This window comes from Spea bombifrons, chromosome 4, assembly GCF_027358695.1.
Source record: "Spea bombifrons isolate aSpeBom1 chromosome 4, aSpeBom1.2.pri, whole genome shotgun sequence".
Taxonomy (NCBI): Eukaryota; Metazoa; Chordata; class Amphibia; order Anura; family Pelobatidae; genus Spea; species Spea bombifrons.
The window spans coordinates 17,811,557-17,832,250 of NC_071090.1; the positions used below are offsets into that span (position 1 = coordinate 17,811,557).

The 20,694-nt window shown below is 39.9% G+C and overlaps 1 protein-coding gene across 1 annotated transcript in view; it reads right to left on the bottom strand.

Moving 5' to 3' along the window:
• Positions 1-234: 234 nt before the first annotated feature.
• ARAP3 (ArfGAP with RhoGAP domain, ankyrin repeat and PH domain 3) overlaps positions 235-20,694 on the bottom strand; it is a 62,935-nt gene continuing 42,475 nt past the window's right edge. The window contains exons 19-34 of the mRNA XM_053462554.1: positions 20,611-20,674; positions 19,528-19,691; positions 18,672-18,884; positions 14,690-14,795; positions 14,311-14,458; positions 12,884-12,952; positions 12,279-12,353; positions 11,771-11,885; positions 10,525-10,653; positions 10,298-10,431; positions 9,089-9,171; positions 7,843-7,878; positions 4,688-4,751; positions 4,075-4,212; positions 1,766-1,804; positions 235-1,283 (exon numbers count right to left, since the gene is read on the bottom strand). Of these exons, the coding sequence (XP_053318529.1) occupies positions 639-1,283; positions 1,766-1,804; positions 4,075-4,212; positions 4,688-4,751; positions 7,843-7,878; positions 9,089-9,171; positions 10,298-10,431; positions 10,525-10,653; positions 11,771-11,885; positions 12,279-12,353; positions 12,884-12,952; positions 14,311-14,458; positions 14,690-14,795; positions 18,672-18,884; positions 19,528-19,691; positions 20,611-20,674 (2,222 nt within the window). The 3' untranslated portion in view covers positions 235-638. The remainder of the gene's footprint in view (positions 1,284-1,765; positions 1,805-4,074; positions 4,213-4,687; positions 4,752-7,842; positions 7,879-9,088; positions 9,172-10,297; positions 10,432-10,524; positions 10,654-11,770; positions 11,886-12,278; positions 12,354-12,883; positions 12,953-14,310; positions 14,459-14,689; positions 14,796-18,671; positions 18,885-19,527; positions 19,692-20,610; positions 20,675-20,694) is intronic.

Here is a 20,694-nt window from a genome sequence, read left to right on the forward strand (position 1 = left end):
ATGGTTTTACTGTCAAATTCTTTGTTTCTCTTCAAGGCTCTCTTCATCTACTCTGCAAAGTGAAACAAAAAGCTTTGTTTTGCTCTGCAATTTTTTAATTGTAACATGTTTGTTTCTTTTCTTTATATTTTTACTTATCATTGTCTATAGATTGGAAGTAATCATTTATACCCTTAAGTGTAATGAAATATGCTATACCATTGAAATAAAAACATTAAAAAATAAAGGCATTCATTTAATTCCAGATTGTACTTTACTACTTTATTTTACAGTATATTACTAACACCCATCTTCTCTTTAAAGAAAATATAACTTAGTAGCTTCATACAATTAAATAATTTCAACTTAAAGACTACTTGAGATTATCTTTTATAGTAAAATGTTTTAAATTTTACTAAAGCATAGTTGGTTTCAACGGACACACAGTCTTCACAAATAACTACTAATGTAAAGTACATACTGCATTTACAAATATAAGATCTTGACATCACAAGCAGAACGCTTTCATTGTAGCCACAAGTCTCAAGTTTGTGAGCGCATTTAGAATTCAGATGGTCCCAATGTTTACAATTAACAATTTTGGACCATAATTTAAGTTTGGAATGGTCCTAAAATGCAGTTGACATCCATGTTACTAGTCACGTGACCTGCTGGCTTGACTCTGGACTTGCTTCATTTTTCTTTGAGATAATTGTGCTGAGTTCCTGTAGCAGTTTGTCCTGCATATTAGAGGAAACTGGTAAGCTCTTCTTCCATGCTGGATTCTTCAATGGATCTGAAGATGGTTCAAAAAACAGTGGCAAGGAGCTCAAGTCCAGTGCACTTTTTGCCCCTTGGCTTCTTGAAGAAATTGTCTGGGTTCGATTAGGTTCCAGCTGCCTTTCAAGAGAAGCAGTTTTTCCAAAAGTACCACCAGTACCCCTTTCAGATACAAGTAATTTTGTGGTGTCATTAGTCAGAGTCTTAACATTATCTACACAAATATTTCTATCAAGGGAATGAGTTTTATTATACTTCTCTTTCTCTGACCTCCCTAGAGAACAAGGGTTCATGTGGACATGATCTGGTGTGTTTTGCATAGTGTGCTTCTTTTGGTCACCATCAAGAGAAGGTTTACTGGATCTGTCCAAAAGCGGAGGGAAATGTTGAGGTTCCACTATATGGCTGCAGTCTGACTGAAGCTTGCTCTGGTAATTTCCTACTTCCTCGTACACAGGTTCATTGCCCTCATCATCGTGTCTTTCCTGAAGTTCCTCCAAAGAATCTTGGTGGACTTTCATTGGCTAAAGAAGGAAAGTATTATAGATTAGATTACATTCAACATCATCTCTCAGATTCAGTGTATTAAGTCATGCAGATGAATGTGTTCATTATGAGTTAACAGTATACATGCAAAACATGCACTTAATTAAACATTGCTGTAAAAATGAAATAAATCTAAATAATTTGTTACAGCTTTTTTAGTAGCATACTGTATTAAAAATTCATTTTATGTACCGGTTAGTCGTGTACAACAGGCAATGTATAAATGTGATTTTCAGGTTTTAAAGTGTTAAAAGTGGCCGTATCATTATGGCTACCTATGGAATGTCCTTGCTGATTAGATTTTTGGTTCTTGTGATAAGTCCAATTTTAAAATGTTCAGTCAGTGTATGTCTACATATTACCCATTACCATTGAATTCAACATCTGAGGGCAATGTGATGTACATGCATTTTAAAAGTCATTAAGGGAGGACATGCTAAGTTCACCCTTATGTACTTACAAAGAACATAGACAGTGTCCTTCGTGTATGTAGACGACGCTGAGAAACAGAAATAAAGCAACACAACACAACATTTAAACCTTTTTTTGAAATGCACTAATAATGCAAAAAAACAATTGGTCACTTAAAATGCAGACAGTAACAATCTGTTGTATAGAGTGCTATAAAAAAGTATTTGCCCCATCCTGAGTATAAATATATATATATATATATATATATATATATATATATATATGTGTATGTATATATTTGACACATTTAAATGTTTCAGATCATCAACTAATTTTAATATAAGACAACATGGGTAAACACAAAATGCAACCTTTAAATGATAATTTCATTTATTGAAAGTTAACAGTTAATCAAAAACTATATAACCCATGTGAAAAAGTAATTGCCCCCCTAAACCTAATAACTGGTTGTGCCACCTTGGCGGCAACAACTCAAATCAAGCATTTGTGATAATCTCAATCGGATTCAAGTCAGAACTTTGCCTAGGCCTCATATAAACCTTCATCTTGTTTCTTTTGAGCCATTCAGAGGTGGACTTGCTTGTGTGCTACGGATCGTTGTCCTGCTACACAACCCTACTGCACTTGAGCTTTAGGTCACAAATTGATGGCTGGACATTCTCCTTTAGGATTTTCTGTTATAGAGTAGAATTCATGGTTCCATCAGTTATGGCAAGTCACCCAGGTCCTGAAGCAGCTTTCACTGTGGTTCCCTGGTGTCCCAGAGCCCAGAGAAATGCCTTTTTAACCCTTTACACCCCGATGTCAATGACTTTGTTTCTTGTCTGTTCTTACATTTCTTCAGATCATGGCATCATGTGCTGCTTTTTTGAGACCTCTAGTGGCGCACAGTATAGACCCAATGCCGGCCTGGTGGCAACCTCCTGATGAGTGGCACCCGTGGCGGACTGCCCCACCATGTATGCTGGTGTCTGTCTTTGTCTAATATTAAAATTAGTTTGATGATCTAAAACATTTAAGTATGACAAATATGCAAAAAATAGAAGAAATCAGGAAAGGGGCAAATATTTTTTCACAGGACAATATATATATATATATATATATATATATATACACACCGATCAGCCATAACATTATGATCGCTGACAGGTGACGTGAATAACACTGTTATTGTTATCATGCCACCTATCAGTGGGTATATTAGGCAGCAAGTGAACATTTAGTCCTCAAAGTTGATGTGTTAGAAGCAGGAAAAATGGGCAAGCGTAAGCATCTGAGCGACTTTGAAAAGTGTCAAATTGTGATAGCTAGACAACGGGGTGAGAGCATCTCCAAACCTGCAGCTCTTGTGGAGTGTTCCCAGTCTGCAGTGTTCAGTACCTATCAAAAGTGGTCCAAGGAAGGAAAAGTGGTGAAAAGTGTCAAGGTCACCGGCAGCTAAAGCTCACTGATGCACGTGGATGGCGAAGGCTGGCCCATGTGGTCAAATCCAACAGACGAGCTACTGAAGCTCAAATTGCTAAAAAAAGGTCATGCTGGTTCTGATAGAAAGGTGTCAGAACACACAGTGCATCCCAGTTTGTTGCGTTGGGGCTGCATAGCCGCACACCAGTCAAATCGCCTACAATGGGCAGGTGAGCGTAAGAACTGGACCACGGAGAAATGGAAGAAGGTGGCCTGGTCTGATGAATCACGTTTTCTTTTACATCACATGGATGCGTAACTTACCTGGAGAACACATGGCACCAGGATGCATCCATGGAGGCCCCACCTCACAACTTACAGGACATAAAGGATCTGCTGCTAACGTCTTGATACCAGATACCCCAGCACACCTTTAATGGTCTAGTGGAGTCCATGCTTCGATGGGTCAGGGCTGTTTTGGTGGAAAAAGGGGGACCTACACAATATTAGCCAGGTGGTCATAATGTTATGGCTGATTGGTGTATATACACTGTGACTGAACATCCTTTAAAGCACAAGGAAATCTTTAAGAACCACTAAAATTGAAGTGTTTATTTGATTTGAGACGTCAGCAAAACCAATATACAATATAATTAAAATAAATCCTTGCTCCTCTGAGCTCTAAGTTTTTCTCTCTACCACTTAAAAGTACCACTTAAAAGTACCAAGGAACTCTAATAATCCTCTTTGGCAATGTAGCATAATTAATTTTGTTCCATCCCGACAAAACTCATGAGAGGCATGGACTAACTGCCGTTAACTCCATTGACTGGCTCTGCTCATGTTGCGTCACTGGCCAGCTGCCCACCTGTACTTCCATTAAGAATAACATTTAAAAAATTTCCTTTGTCAAAAAGAACTAAAAAGACTTACCAGTGTCTGGTTAGCTGTAACCATGGTGGCATTTGTGTCATCACCCCGGATTGGAACAAGGGGCATGGTACCAAATTTTTGCTTGGTGACATCTGAAGAGGAGTGCCTTCTTAAAACCACGGGACGGAGATCGTCATGCTGCAAATATTAATAATCTTACAGTAAATTAATATTGTTAGTTTACTGAGCCTTCAGCTATTCTTAAAGTGAAGTCCCATGGAAAAATAAATATTTATCTTTCAGCTTTAAAATCAGTCAGTTTTATATTATATTGCTAACAAAAAGTTGTATTGCTAATAATTAAGTTATATTGCTGCTGTGGGGATTAGAGCTATGAGTGGTTTCATATTTTTATAAGTTTCATTAGTCAGTTACAGGCTGGGTGATTGAGACTTATTTTAACTCCAGCCCTGGTGAAGACTAAAGGGGTGGGAAAAATAACAAAGCAGCTACCATTGTGCTTTTGTAAAAATATGGATGTAATATAAGAGCCTAATTACTTTGGGGAACTTTGATATATATTAAAATAATACAATACATTTTTGATTTGGATGGAATATCTCCAAAAGAGAAACAAGTAAATGTTATGTGTCTTCTGTGTCTAAATAAATACCTGGGCCTTTAGAATGCTTGTGATCCAGTCCCACATTTCTAGCTGCCCATTACAACATAAGCACCTAAAAGTGGAAAAGAAACGTAAGTACCTTTTATTATAGTTACTATACATTTATTATAGTTACATATTGAAAATTCCATGCAAAAAAGCCCATTGATGAATGAGCAAACTGTTACACAATGTCATGCAAGAAACAATATGTACAAGCACGAGTAAACTGGGGAAATGATCAGACAGTCAATGATGATGTGTCAAATAGTCCCTTATATTCATTGTACGTGACACAAGGCATGTACGTGCCTCTGTATGCGCCACATTGACACATATATCTCCAAATTATGCCAGTTAGACCCATTTACTTCTTTTTCACCTGTACCCCCTCGTTACCTCTTACGTGGCTGAGCAGGGTAAAAATTATGTGACTGGTGGACAGGGTTAGGTGAGGAGCAAATGATATATTGGTATTGTTAGTCTTGGAGTAAGTATTGGACCCCATTTCTTGGGGTTTACACAGATTTAGCAATTATGCATCCGGGACAATTGAATTTTTGTTGCTAGCCCTAGAACTTTAGGTTTTTATTTATGACGTTATATTGACTAGCACTTTAATGAGGTTAAAGAGGCGTCACTAATATCTTAATGTATTTTGGTAACATCTCATATTATTGTGTGAATATGCTGGGTACCTCTCTGATAAGGTGCTGTTGATTATGTGACAATGATTACGTGATTATGTTAACCTGTGACTGCTGTTTAGAAGAGATGTGGTTTGTCTGTAACCCAGACTGCTTTTGTGGTAAGCAAAATGCAAAATGTGTCAAGCATTAAGTCTGGTATTGTCAGGTTCTCCAGGTGCTTGTGTTTGTTCTGTCCAAGGATTTGTATAAAAGATCGTAGCTGGCGTTTCCAGCTTAAATTTCATATTTTAATTGACAGATGTGTCAACTCTAAAGATGCCTAAAATGTGCACCATCTGTTCACTGGACTCATGCTAAATATGTTTCAAAAAACAAATAATATTTCTCATAGAGCCTCTTTCAATGATGTCTAAATGCATCTAGGCAGTGGTCATGTGGTATTAGTGGCATTCTCAACAACAAAAATTCCGTGCAACCAGTTCACACAAATTGTATTCAGGGAAATTACAAATGGTCAATCAGTCATACATGTTACGACTAGGGCTGCAACAACTAATCGATAAAATCGATAATAATCGATAATGAAATTCGTTGCCAACGAATTTCATTATCGATTAGTTGAATCGATTATTATCGATTATAAAATGAGGGTTTTTTCAGAGCAAACGCACTGAAAAATACCCCTCATTATATAAACCGTTTCAGTGACTCACAGCAGCAGCTCCTACTTACCAGTCCCTCCCTGTAATCACTGTGACAACTGGCCCCGCCCCTTCCTTCTCCCAGAAGGCCAGAACCACATGGCTGTGACACTCATCTAACTGTAAGTATTAAATTAATATTTGGGCTACTGAAAGTTAGAGGAGGTGGGGGTTAATTTAGGGGCAGTTATGGTTAATGGGGTGTTTAGGGTTAATTTAGGGGCAGCTATGGTTAATGGGGTGTTTAGGGGCAGCTATGGTTAATGGGGTGTTTAAGGGCAGCTATGGTTAATGGGGTGTTTAAGGGCAGCTATGGTTAATGGGATGTTTAGGGTTAATTTAGGGGCAGCTATGGTTAATGGGGTGTTTGGGGTTAATTTGAGGCAGTTGTGGTTAATGGTGTGTTTAGGGTTAATTTAGGGGCTGTTGTGGTTGACAGGGTCTTTACGGTTAATTTAGGGGATGCTGTGGTTAATGGGGTGTTTAGGGTTAATTTAGGGGCAGTTATGGTTAATGAGGTGTTTAGGGTTAATTTAGGGTAGTTGTTTTGATGGGGTATTTAGAGTTAATTTAGGGGAAGTTATGGTTAATGGGGTGTTTAGGGTTAATTTTAATGATGAGGACTGAGGGTTAATTTGATTAATTTAATAAAGTTAACTTAAGGTGCAGTTAGAGATAAAGGGGGGCAGACTAAGGGGAATTTAAATCCTGGGGGCAGTGAAGATTAACCCAGTACTCATTTATAAAAGTATGGTGTCAGTGCGATGCGAACGGGTCTGTGACTCTATGAGGGGACTATGAGATATCGGGCACAGAGTGACATATCTGGGGGTATAAGGCATATACATTATATAAGGCATATGTGGGGAGGGCAGTGTGGCATGTCTGGGGAGGACGGAGTGGTGTATCAGGGTGTATAAGGCATATCTGGGGCCACAGTGGCATATCTGGGGGTACAGTGGAGTGGCATATGTGGGGAGGGCAGCGTGGCATGTCTGGGAGGCAGTGTGGCATGTCTGGGGAGGATGGAGTGGTGTATCAGGGGGTATAAGGCGTATCGGGCACAGTGGCATATGTGGGGGTGGAGTGGCATATGTGGGAGGCAGCGTGGAGTGGTATATGTGGGAGGCAGCGTGGAGTGGCATATGTGGGAGGCAGCATGGAGTGGCATATGTGGGAGGCAGCGTGGAGTGGCATATGTGGGAGGCAGCGTGGAGTGGTATATGTGGGAGGCAGCATGGAGTGGCATATGTGGGAGGCAGCGTGGAGTGGTATATGTGGGAGGCAGCGTGGAGTGGCATATGTGGGAGGCAGCGTGGAGTGGCATATGTGGGAGGCAGCGTGGAGTGGCATATGTGGGAGGCAGCGTGGAGTGGCATATGTGGGAGGCAGCATGGAGTGGCATATGTGGGAGGCAGCGTGGAGTGGCATATGTGGGAGGCAGCGTGGCATATGTGGGAGGCAGCGTGGCAAGCCTGGGCTCAAATGTGCATAAATTGGGGGGGCTGGTTGGGAAATAAAGACAAGAAATGCATTTTATCAAAGTTTTTTTTTATTCTGCTGTTTGTATTTAACATCATTTGTTTATTAAATTATTTTAAATAAATTAAAAATTTACATTCATTTTTTTTATCCGATTAATCGATTAATCGACAAAATAATCGGCCAACTAATCGATTATGAAAATAATCGTTAGTTGCAGCCCTAGTTACGACTACTAGATACTGACAATTTAAGTGCTGTTTTGCAAAAGATGCTGGATTATAATTGCAATCAGTCTCCACCATTTGAGCTGCAGCTCCAAAATACTTACAGTTGCTGCTTGTCTAGGTAGATAGTGAATCCCCACCTACAAAATGAATTTAGAAAAACTTTTGTTAATCATTAACCACCTAAGGTATTCAAGGAGAAAAATGCATGAACCTTTGCTAAATGATGGCTTTGCTGTTATATAGACAAAAAACAATATGCCCTTTATGAGCAAGCAGCTCCTAGGGAGACATGAGCTGAACTGGGACCAAACCAGACCCTAGGCCTGGCTCACTGAGCTACATATGAGCCAAATGAGATTTACCCACCAAATATATAGGGTCAACGTCTGTTTGCATGGATGCTTACAAGGACCCAATGACAGAACAACAGGACAAGCCTTAATCAGCATAGCTCATGAGGAATGCAAATTAGGGGTACCGGACTAAATGTGTACTTGTACGTCTCCCCTTCAGTTCAGCGCTGTATTTCAAATAAATACAAATCATCTAAAGACAGGGCTAAAAAACAGTTTTTTATTTAAGGCTAGTGATCATATGAAGCCGTTTATTGTCTGTGTATAAACTCAACGAGTTTGTTAGCCCTCATGTGGATGCACTCAGCAGGCTAGATACAGATCCATGGGGAGCAGAAAGGAACCTTTTTCAAAAGACCCTTCACAGCGGTTCCCCTCCCTACATCTCCTCACTCATCTCTAAATACACTCCACACCGGTCTCTCCGCTCTTCCAGTGATTTCCTTCTATCCTCTCCTCTGATTTCTTGCTCTCAAGCACGCTTACAAGATTTCTTAAGGGCTGCCCCTATCCTCTGTAATGGTGTCCCCCGGTCTATCCGTCTTTCTCCCTGCCTTTATTCCTTTAAAAAATCCCTCAAGACCCACTTCTTTAAAGACTCTTACAACATAGCATATTAACGCCCTCCATATTTCTTTAGCTCACCTTTCCTAGTCCCTCTTCTGCAATACTTTTACTAGTGTGGCTAGTCTATCCCTAACAACGGCACTTTTACCGATTGCGTAATACACCCTAACGCCCTCTAGATTGTAAGCTCGTTTGAGCAGGGCCCCCCTCACCTGTTGTCTCTGTTAGACAATTTGTTATTTGTTACTACTTGTTGTGTCCTGTCCACCCATTGTACAGCGCTACGGAATTTGATGGCGCTACATAAAACAATACATAATAATAATAATAACTGTTGTTTAAAAATTGCAATCTTGCTGCTGATGACGGTTATTTCTTAAAAGTTTATATGACCTATTAATTGTCAGTGGTCCCTTTCAAAACTTACGGAGATGGTGGCTTCATCTTTTTCCGGATTCCCATGTAAACTTTTGCATTTTCAAGAGGCCATTCTCTTTCTGGCTTTGCGCTCTGTAATACAGATAAGCAAGAAATAAATCACATAAGTATCTCTACGCAAGCCGCTAAATGCAGTTAACGACATATGAAAAGTATTTTGGTATTCATGTCAGACTTTATATTAATAACAGCACCCTATTTTTTACTTAGACAGTAAATTCTATGGGGCAGGTACCTCCTTTCCTAATGTTTCCATATCTATTATACGCCAATCAAATGTCTGTAGACTACTTTACTTATTATATGAGAGCACTTATTGTATGTCCCCCTACTTGGCACTAAAGCCTCATAAGGTTTACCTGTTTCTCAGGAAAGTGGATGCAAAGCATTTTAGAAGCCAAAAATAATATATCTATTGAAAATCTAAATATTCCTGATAATCAAACTTGTTTACACTTCTTTAAACCTGCTCAGTCTATGTGCCTTAGGTTTGAAAGGTCATTAATGGCTTACATTTCAGATGGGTTTGGCAATGTAAGAATATTTTCAGTAACAAAATGCTTTGTAAATTTCAAACCACACACAGTATAGAATTTCTAAATCAGTTTTAATTTCACAATATGGAGTTTATTCATGAAATGAAGGGCTCTCCAAAGCTGCTCTTGCATACAATATTCATTTGGTTTGTCCTTAGTTAATTATATTTATTTTTAAAGTTTTCACAACTCAGCTATTTAGTAAATGAAACATTTAGAAACTTGGACAGCAACTACCCATATATGAGAACTTTAGTGATAAATGCAGGGTTGCCACATTATGATGGGATTCACAGGGCATGCAGCTGCAACCTTTAGAAATAGGTTAGAGGGTGTAGTGGCAGTCAGTCCAAGGTTTGGTGGGGAGCCAATATACCTGCGCCCCCCCCTTGTTTTGCTGCCCAAGAAAAGTGGTGCTCCCTGCACATGGGGGGCAGGTGAAACCGTTCTAACAGGCTCATGTTCATGATCCACAGTGAAGCGCTATAAATTCTTCATCCAGCCCCCCATCCACGACCTTGAAAGGCAAGTGCAGAGGAGGTGACAGGTGTAAGTGGGTGGGTAGGCTTTACCATGGTACACACTTAGGCTGCACTAAGAATTGTTGTAATGATTACCCCTACAACCCTTATTGTGTAATTGAATGATGTAAAAACCGATACCTTCTTTTCCTTAAGCAGCAGCAGCTTCCGATCTCTGATGACAAAATACCTTTCCTGGAATTTACATCCCAGTAGTTTAGGGGACTCCTCTCTGCACTTCACCAACCCACACTTAGGGGTTTCTCTTTTTGCTCCTAATGGTGTACAGCAAGAAGGGAACTGTTACAGATGCGGTTTATATATCAAAAAGTATATTCTTCTATTTACTCCAGAATTGTTATATTCACCTGTAAAAAGACAACTTCCTTCTACAATGGGGACCTTTTTTACAAGCAGGTAAGCTGAACTAGGCTCTGCCAACTTGCACCACTGCAAAGCCTGCTCTAGAACCTTTTCCTTAGGATGCAAAGGTCGTTCTGCAGAAAACACACAATAAAGAATTTGTAAAAATGCTATCCCAAAATCCACTTAAATAGATTTTTGAATACTTCTCACCCAGATTCCCACGGTTTCCTAATAAAGGGGAAAAAACTAAGCTAAATTAATAGAAACAATCCAGAGAACAGGAAAGTTAAGATGGGTGTTCCCAGGGTAAGAACATAATTAACTTTATATATTTTTTTCTTAATCTAACATACCGTATTTGCTTGATTATAAGACGACCCTGATTATAAGACGACCCCCCAAAATCTGAATATTAAATGGTAATTCATGTAAACTATGTGAAAAATTGTTTTTTAATAAAAGCTACGATTGAGAAAAATATTTTGTTTTTATTTCCTTTTTTTCAACCTGCCCCCCCAGTTATGCACATCTGCCCCCAGGCTTTTCCGCATTTCTGGAGGCAGAGTGGCATTAAGGGGGTTAAAAGGCATTTCACAGAGCACTCTGCCTCCAGAAATGCCTTATGCCCCCCATTTAACACTCCCTCCCCCTCCCTCCTCCAAACTTACCGGTGCTTCTGAGTCCCTGGTGCTTAGTCCGGGCAGAGTGTAGAGCTCTACGCGATTCGCGTAGACAACTTCCGCTCTACGCGAATCGCGTAGAGCTCTACACGCTGCCCGGACTAAGCACCGGGGACACTCAGAAGCACCGGTAAGTTGGGGGGCATAACACAGGAGGATCCAGGATCTGGATCTTAGTCTCATAGTCAGACCTAGTTGAGGTCTGATTATAAGACGACCCCGATTATAAGTATTTTTCAGATCATTTGCTCTGGAAAAAACCTCGTCTTATAATCGAGCAAATACGATTAACATTACATTAAATTTATAAAGCGCCGGCCAATTCCGCAGCGCTGTTACATTCATTAGAGTAATTTATAAACACATACAATAACACATTCATAAACAAACTGGTGAAAGGAGAAGAGGGCCCTGCTCTTGCGAGCTTACAATCTAGTCATAAGCCTATTAGTACACTAACCTGTTCACCACAATAAGAATCTAGATGTAACATACTTGAATTCTAAATCCCACAGATGAAATGTGTTGTTGTCTTTTACAATCAAATGCTGACCCCACTGATATTTACCAAGTTCACCATTTTCAAATACTTCAAAGGTCAGCCAGATGTCCAAGCTTGCAGGAATATTCCGCATATCTAGGACCTGATTAGTGAGCTCCTCTGCTGTCATTACTGGAGACACCTGAGTGCAAATAATGCCATTTACAAAATAAAAAAAACACATATAAGGAACGACTGAGAGGTAAAGTCTTAAGCTTGTAGAATACTATGAAAGCTGATGGCATGTAACTTCTGCATGTACTACACTTTGCTCTAAAACTGCAAAATCATTGCAAAATAACAGAAAATGGTACACAAATCACTATTTTTTTATTAATGCTTACAAAATTCTCCCTTTAATGGTCAGCTTACATCTTCACTTTCAATGTAGAAAAGCAAACTATAAAAGCATATGAATTTTGTAAAATAACAGTAGATGAATTCCCTTTTAACTGACGTCTCTGGTTTGGAAAACATCTAGAGCGAGAGACTTTACAAGTTAAAATGTAAATTATATGGCTTTAGAATTACTAACCTTCAAAGTGACACAACAGTCTGGCAATTTCTTTTCCAAGTAAACCTCAATAATTAGATCTCCGGCTTGTGACAGCTGTCAAATGGAAGGTAAAACTTGTTAAGGACTATACACTTACATCGGCACAACAGACTATGACTGATATTTAATATGTATAGTTTATTGCATGTAATAATACAAAGCCAAGGAGACACTGTTACAGTAAGTGATTAGCTTATTAATAGTGGACCACTTCTCACTAATCTTTCAGTAAAAGTGTGCTGTTTGGGGGTAGTCAGTGCTTGGTGGTTCAATGTGGACCACTGAGAAGATGTTGTGACATCATTATCCAATGACCCACTTGTCCCTGGAAATATATGGGGACGAGGGTGTTATTTGGGAACAGTCAGTTCCTCCACAGGGGACATCAGGTTCTGAAATTATAACATGGTGCTCCTTTTCTCCTTGGTAATGTTGATGGAATAAAGGAGACATCTTAGGCAGTGGATCTCTTGGCTTCTACACTGGACCATGAGGGGCAACCCTTTTTTTTTACACCATTGAACAAAGCAGAACTATCTAAAGATATATGGGTCCTCAGACCCTCACTTCTGGTGTGCTATTACCTGGACATCTTTCCATGTAGTGATTAAGCTATTTTCCAATTCCATTTGTGTCACATGTTCTTCATCAATCTGGAATGGTAAAATAAAAAATACATAGAAAAGTAAAAATGATGTTGGTTAAAAAAGGACTATCCCCTTCTAAACTTTTACAACTCTATTGATACCTGGGACATTAGATATTAAATGCTAAACAGAGTATCTGGCAATAGATGACAGTTAAAAAGACAGATTATAGGCACCGCTGGTTTACATTTATAGATATTCAAATAAGCATGCATGTGATTAGCTTCTACTACTCCCAACTATTTCATTGGGAGTTTGGGTACCATTGACTAGAATGAGAGTTTTGCTCATTATTTATTTTCTAAGACTTATTTTCTAACTCCAGTAACTAACAAGTTATTGGAGCATTTATGATGTCCATGAAGTAGAATGAATTGGAGTCTACTTCAATATAAGTTTACAAAGGAAATATGGGTGGTGTTTTCGGCTTTATTTCTATTGGAGCTCAACTCATATACATACCTGAAAACTCTCCAGGTTTTACCTGGAGTCTCCCGGTGAAGCACTGCTTCTTCCGGTCACACTGCTCTTTCTCCGGACACGGGAGTTGTGTTCAGCACCACATGCTGCCCAATTTACCTCCTACACCCATATAATTTGATGCTATCTGGGACTATCTGAAAGGTACCCCTCCCATTGTAGTTAACCCTACTTATGTGTAGCTAGCCCTGCCCCCTCACAAGCCCACTCCCCAGAAGAGGTAGTGCTCTGGGTGGCCTGACCTGGCAAGTTCCCTCCATGATTATATATACAAGTGGCAAGAAAAAGTAAAGGAACTCTTTGGCGTTACCTGGTTATCTGCATTAATTGTTCATAACATGCGATCTCACCTATATCTAAGTCACAAGTGCAGTATAGACAAACACAATGTGCTTACACTAATAACACTCAATCAATGATAATCTTTCAGGTGTTTATTGAACACACCCATTAAACATTCACAGTGTTGGTAGAAAAAGTAAGTGAACCCTTGGATTTAATAACTGGTCAAACCTCCCTTGGCAGCAATAACCTCAAAAACCAAGCTGTTCTGGTAGTTGTAGATCAGACTTGCAGAGCTTCTGGGAGGAATTTTCTGACAGAATTGCTTAAGCTCAGGCATATTCTTAGGATGTCTGTTGTGACAGGGTTCACTTAGTTTTTTTGCCACCATATGAATTTGTGTGAGTTGGGCTAACATGCACTACTGCAAGTTTTGTATTATAATGTCTTAAAAAATGAAGGTATGTCTCAGTTTGAGTGTGGTGACATGCAGTGAAGCTAATGCCATAAAGTAAGAAACTAGAGTTTTCATTTAAATATGTCTGAAAAGTTAAGTGCTTCATCATGAAAGAGTAAAGAAGGTACACCAAAAGAACACTTACAGAGAAAACATAGGCATAGTTGTCTATTATGTCCTCCATCACTTTCACCTCGTGTTCTCCTTTCCCATCTGTTTGAAACAGGCTGGGAGCAAATAACAGTGCAAGGTTCTTGGTGCACATTTGATTTAAATCTGCACATTTCTGAACTCTGTGAGGCAAACAGAAGATGTTTATATAAGAAGAGCTGTAATCTACTAATGTGTAGAGATTTTCTATTCAGAGCTGCCAAAGTTATAGGGTGAAAGATAATTGGAATTGTATGAATCACATCCAATACATTTGATCATGTGCAATAGGTGATCATGCTATGTTTACATATACATTTTCTTATTATATGCAATACTTCAAAGTACCTTTATCCAATGAGATCATTTCATACCTATATAGGTGTCCAATCAGTGCAGTCAACGTTGCTCTGTTGACCTTCGGAAGTTGATTAATTAGTTCTATGTATTTATCCAGCCTCTTAGATTTTTCAGGGTGCCCTGCAAAGCAGGAATTATTAAATACACTACAAACCTGAATAACAACATTTTGCACATCCTACTATCAAAATACACCCGATATATCACAATAGAAATAAATAAACCTAATATGATATTGACCTACCACATTTAGATGTTGACACCCACTTGTCCAGGATTGCAGGAATAGTACCGATGTTATGTAAAGTTCTTTCTATTATACCATAGGAATTCAAAGGGTAAATATGTTTTTAATTCACTGAGTTTCCAATTAAAAAGTGCAGGTAGTGTTGAAAGAGTGCATATACATACTATTGCTCTTATTCCATTAGAATCCTGGTACTTCCATTAAAGGTGAAGCAGTATTCTTCAGAAAAATGTACTTCTCGTGAGAGTACACTCGCAGCTTTGCTTAGCTTTTCAGCAATAATACATATATGACTGCGGTGACATCGCAACCCTATGCAGCCAGTTTGCAAGTGAGGTTGTCACGCGCGCCGCCGCGGCACGTACCTTGGGGGTTTGCGGCGGCTCGCCCGTCACTGCCGCCGACGCCGTGCGGACACGTCGGGGTCGCGGCTCCACCTACGCCGTGACCCGACGTCGGCAGAGCGTCACGCGCGCCGTCGCGGCACGTACCTTGGGGGTTCGCCCGTCACTGGCGCCGAGCGGACAAGTCGGGGTCGCGGCTCTGCCTCCGCCGCGACCCGACATCGGCAGAGCGTCACGCGTGCCGCCGCGGCACGTACCTTAGGTGATCGCGGCGGCTGACCCGACACTGCTGCCGACGCCGTTCGGTCACGTCAGTGTCGAGGCTCCGCCTCTGCCACGACCCGGCGGTTGGCAGGGTAGTCCTGCCTCCACATCCTCGGTTGGGATCGCGCCTGTACGCGGAGGACGTGCAGGCGCGCCACCTCCTCGTACCGCCGGGACCGCGGGTCGGAGGTCTGCCGCGGCCGCGATGAAGGACGCCACGCACGCCGCGGCCTGTTTGTGAGTACCTTCTCCTATTTAAACACCATTTGTTTCCCTTTTCTTTACCCGTTCAAAGTGTATTGCTTTTTGGGTGTGCTGTTCCTTGTTATTTATATTTTGCCTTGTGTACCGACCTTTGCCTGTTTTTTGACTACGACTCTGCGCTGCCTGCCTACGACCCTGGACCTGTTTATACCGTTTATGCTTCTGATTTGCCTGCCTTGACCTCGGACCTGTTTATACCGATTATGCTTCTGATCTGCCTGCCTTGACCTCGGATACGTTTTGACCTCGCTGCCTGCCGTTGCCCTTTGATCACAGACTGTTTACTGGACTGCTCTACGTCTACATATCTGCATAGTTGGATCCTCCTTCGCTACCTGACCCCGTGACAGAGGTGAACCTTTTTTACTTGTAGTACACTTTGGGACAAAGGTTTTTTTTAACATTTTTCCGATGTTGCTCTTTAGCATTATTTTGCATCATCTAATTTACTATTTAAAAAAAAAGATACTTTTTTTTGTGAATTTTTGAAAAAAGACCTAAGTCGATCAAGTTCAACTCTTCTACCTAACCTTCCTACTCTTGATCCAAAAGAACGTGAAAAACCCTAATTAAGCTACTTAAAATTCTGCCATCAGGAAGAAAAATTCCTTCTTGACTCCAAAAGGGAATCAGTTTTCTCTTGGATCAAGAAATTCTAAAAATATCCAGACCCCTTTTAAAGGCATTTAATGTATTTGATAACACCACCTCCCTTGGCAGTGAATTCCATACCTTTATTGTCCTCACTGTAAAGAATTCTATCCTTTGTCGTCTATGACTATATGTCGTTTATGATTCTAATATTGTTTACAAATATCTAATGTTTTTATGTTTTGCTTGTTTTTTTTGCACATAATAGGGTAATACTGCTATTTCAAAACTATTTTTTCCATGTCTCCATCTCCTATTTGGGAGATCGTTGAAGCCGGCCACTTCAATTTACCCCATCAAACTATATATTTTTGAAAACTACACATCCCTGGGTATTTTAAATGCTAGTAGTTTAACTCTTTCCATGCACTTATTCTATTACCAGCCTTTATGGTAGTAATTAATGTTTTGGTTTTTTTCCACACATGTTTTACTTCACGTATTAATTTACCGCTCCTGGTATATACCACTGTCAAACAACCAAAACAGGTGTTCAGCAACATCAGCTGAGCACAGTGATACCCCACATGCATGGGTTTGTTGGGTTGTTTGGGGGGATAATAGGCCATATTTGGGAGGTGTGCATTTTTTGGAATTTGGACATATGGTCAGTCTGTGCCCATTTCCTATTTTTGGGACATCTTTGAAGCTGACCAATTTGATTTACCAAATCAAATCATACATTTTATAAAACTAGGCACCCAATGGGCATTTAAAATGCCAATATTTTAACTCTTTCCATGTGACAGATATAGCGCTAATTTTAGGACTTACTCATATATATTTGGACTTTTTTAAATTTTACTAATCACATTGTGATTAGTGAGCTGGGCTCTATTAACTTGCATGGTTGAATGCAGTACCTGGATAGACCCTCTGTGAACTCACTGGTGTGTCATTTGGTGCTGCCATGTCACTCACTGATGGCTCTTGTGGTTGCTCTTCGGAGCAATCACAAGGCGATCAGGCTAGGGTTTTTTTTGCTGAATGCTTCTATATTGAGGCACGTCAGCAACACCAATTAGGCTTAGGAAGCGAATGCTGATCACTTCCTAAGCTCTGTTTTACCCGCCCATCTTTTTTTGGGGGGAGGACTTTCCTCCCATGATCCATCGCTAGCCTTACTTGTGAGGCTCCTGTGGATGCTGCAAAGCCGCCTTGCATGTTTTTGAACTCGTACATGTATGGGCTTTGTCACAAATACATTGAATCATGAGCCCATATATGTACATGCTTTTTCATGAAGGGGTTAATATGCATTACGATGGACCCACAATGACTAGTAAAAGAAGGACAGCCAAATAATATAGTGGCCGAAAAGGACACGTGGCGCAAAGGCTATGCTTATTAGTCCAAAGTGTAATGTCTGGCCCTCTTTTCAGTGTATCCAACATACACCAACACCAGAAGAGTGCATCCACTACATATAAATCCATTGCACAAATATAAATAAGAAATGCAGTTATTGTAGAAAAACTCACTCGGGTCTATCCAAGCTGTCAATCCAGTTAAGGGTTAAGTAAACTGACCAGACTTAACTAAGGTTGCATGTCTTTGTATGCTAACGCTGACCTTGCATATTCACCAAGTAAGTGCATGTGAGTACCTGAAACTGAAACTTTTAACACTTTGTTAGAACACCACCCACTGCGATATAAATAAAATAAACAAAGAAATAAAATAAACACAAAACAAATGTGTGTTTATCACACCCAACCATCACACCCAACCATCACACCCACTTACTTCCTTACCTTGAGCATAGCTAGGATCTCCAGCAGATGCAAAATGGGATGGGCCAGACCAGAGGAAGCAGGAACAAAAGGAAGGGGTGTGTCAAAACAGAGACACTCAGGAGAGAATGAGAAAGGTGGTAGAAGGCTAGATAGTCTCTGCCCTGTCTTTCTATTGGTGCTGCCTGCTGAAGAGGAAGCTCCGCACCTTTTAAGTAAGTCTGCTACCTGCCCCCCATCGCACACACACACACACACAAAAATACTGGCTTTGTATTGCTTTGTATTTTACTTATGCTGGCACAAGATTCAAAGGGCTGATTGCCGGTGTTGTGGCAACCTTAGTTGTTGTGGGATAAAGGGGCGGCCACTCTGTTGTTCCCAGGAATCACTGGACCTGGGGCCCAATTGGCCCCGCATTAAAGATGGCCCTGAACTCTTACAGAATAAGCCCTTTTCATAGTTCTGTATGTATTAATGTACTATATCATACCTGCTGCTTCCTTCCATTTGGGATGTAGCTCTGTAGTAAAAATTGGATCATCTAACTCTCTAAAGAAACGCTTTAACACATCTGTGACGTCCTCAATGAAATTGTCACTAATGCGAAGTTTGACGTTCCGGGCATCCTTGCGGAATTCATCCATAAGCAATTTAATTCTAGACTTGGCTCCATTTTTGCGGTAAATTCCCTCATGACAGAGCCCTGCCAAAGCAAAATAAGACATAATTAATCCTATAATAACGCACAACTATAGTAAATGCAGTTAACCTGAAAATATGCCGTATTTATCGGCGCATACCACACATTCTCACGGCCCCTTAACCCCTGACGGCGAACCTTCAGATTTCTGCTTCTGTCAACCCCCACAATGCTGCGAAGATAAGGTAGGCTAGATGGGGAAGGGACCAGGGACATTAGACGAAGACGAAGATTCTTCATGTTGTGTGTCTTCGTGTACGTGTTACCGCCACTATCTTCGCTTCTTCGTTTCTCCGGGACGAACACAAAAAGCTCTAGGCTGGAGCACACTCCTCCATCTTTCCACAATCCTTGTAGTACAAGGAGTACTCCAGTTGGCTTGCACAAGATTTCGAGGGGGTCCCCCAAGACCCTCCCTGTTAAAATCTAAACAGCCCTTGGATAAAGCCAGCCCACCCGTGATGCCACATGCTACACATACAACGATTTTGGAAATTTGGAAACAGTGAATCCATGACAATACTGTTTAACGTATAAATGTAAGTATTTCAAGTTCTATGAAAATTGGTATTACTGATTTCCATTTTGTATTTAACTTGTACCCCAAACACAAAAGAAATAGATTTATTTTTTAAAAAACGCTCACCATATTGAGTAAGAAAAGCGATGCAGCTGTCTACAATGATGGGAATATCATTTCGGCTTAACTGCTGGTCTCGTAAAACATTTCCGGTGCCACAAGCTGCAGTTTGGATATCAGTACTCCATGCCAGGAAGTCAGCACGTGTAATTCCTTGTAGATATAAGGTACTATAGGGATAATAGAATAGGTACAGAGTCTTATATATATATATAAAAAAATGATATAGTGTGTATGGCAACACACAGACAACTCCATGGCCCGATGTTTCTTACCATATAAAATATTTTTTAAATATTGGTCTGATAATATTATTATATTGTTTGTATAATTCTATAACTATAGCAAAGCTATAGTGTAAATGTGAGGTTTCCAATCCATGCAACTTGGAAAAAAAAAGAATTCTGAATAATAACCAGGAGGGGGCAGCAGTTTCCTATGTCTGATGTACACCTTGCACTTTTTCAGTAAACACACTATAAGTTTGTTCTGATAGTAGGTGGCACTATAATAGCAAACAGCTGCAAGAAATGTCTGGCAGTGTTTCTCAAGTGAACTAGTGGACTACAAAACTGCCATAAATGGCATGTAAGAACTAGCCTAAAATTCATCTTGGGAGTCATTAGTTTTGGAGTAAATTTTCTTTTGAAAAAGTTAATGCATTGTTCTTAAACTGTCCCTTTAACTTTCCCAACACATAATAAATAATGAGAATAATAAAAAAAGTAGCTCATACCTGGTTCTAAAAATATGTGGACACAATGAGCACTAAAATAGCACCATAAAAAGTAAACAAATGTGCCTTATTTTGGATTACAGACTAGGAATGCCATCTTCATATGAGTTAAAACTAACCATATGTGTATGTTAAACAAATAAAGTATATCTTTAATTTGTGCAGGTGCACAAAAAAGGAAAAAAATGCTCAGACAAAAACCTAAAGAAAATGCCTAAAAGCTTAAATTTTCGTTTATACAGAATACCATTATATGAAGGGGTCTTTATGACTAATTCATGTATTAAGTTAACATTTTCTATGCCAAAGCTCTATAGATAACAATATAAATGTATTTGACTAGGATTACGTACCGCCCTTTCTCCACAAGAATAAGTATTTCTTTCTTTTCGGCATTCTCTGTTACAGGAGATACAGCTGGTATATAAAAAAAAGAT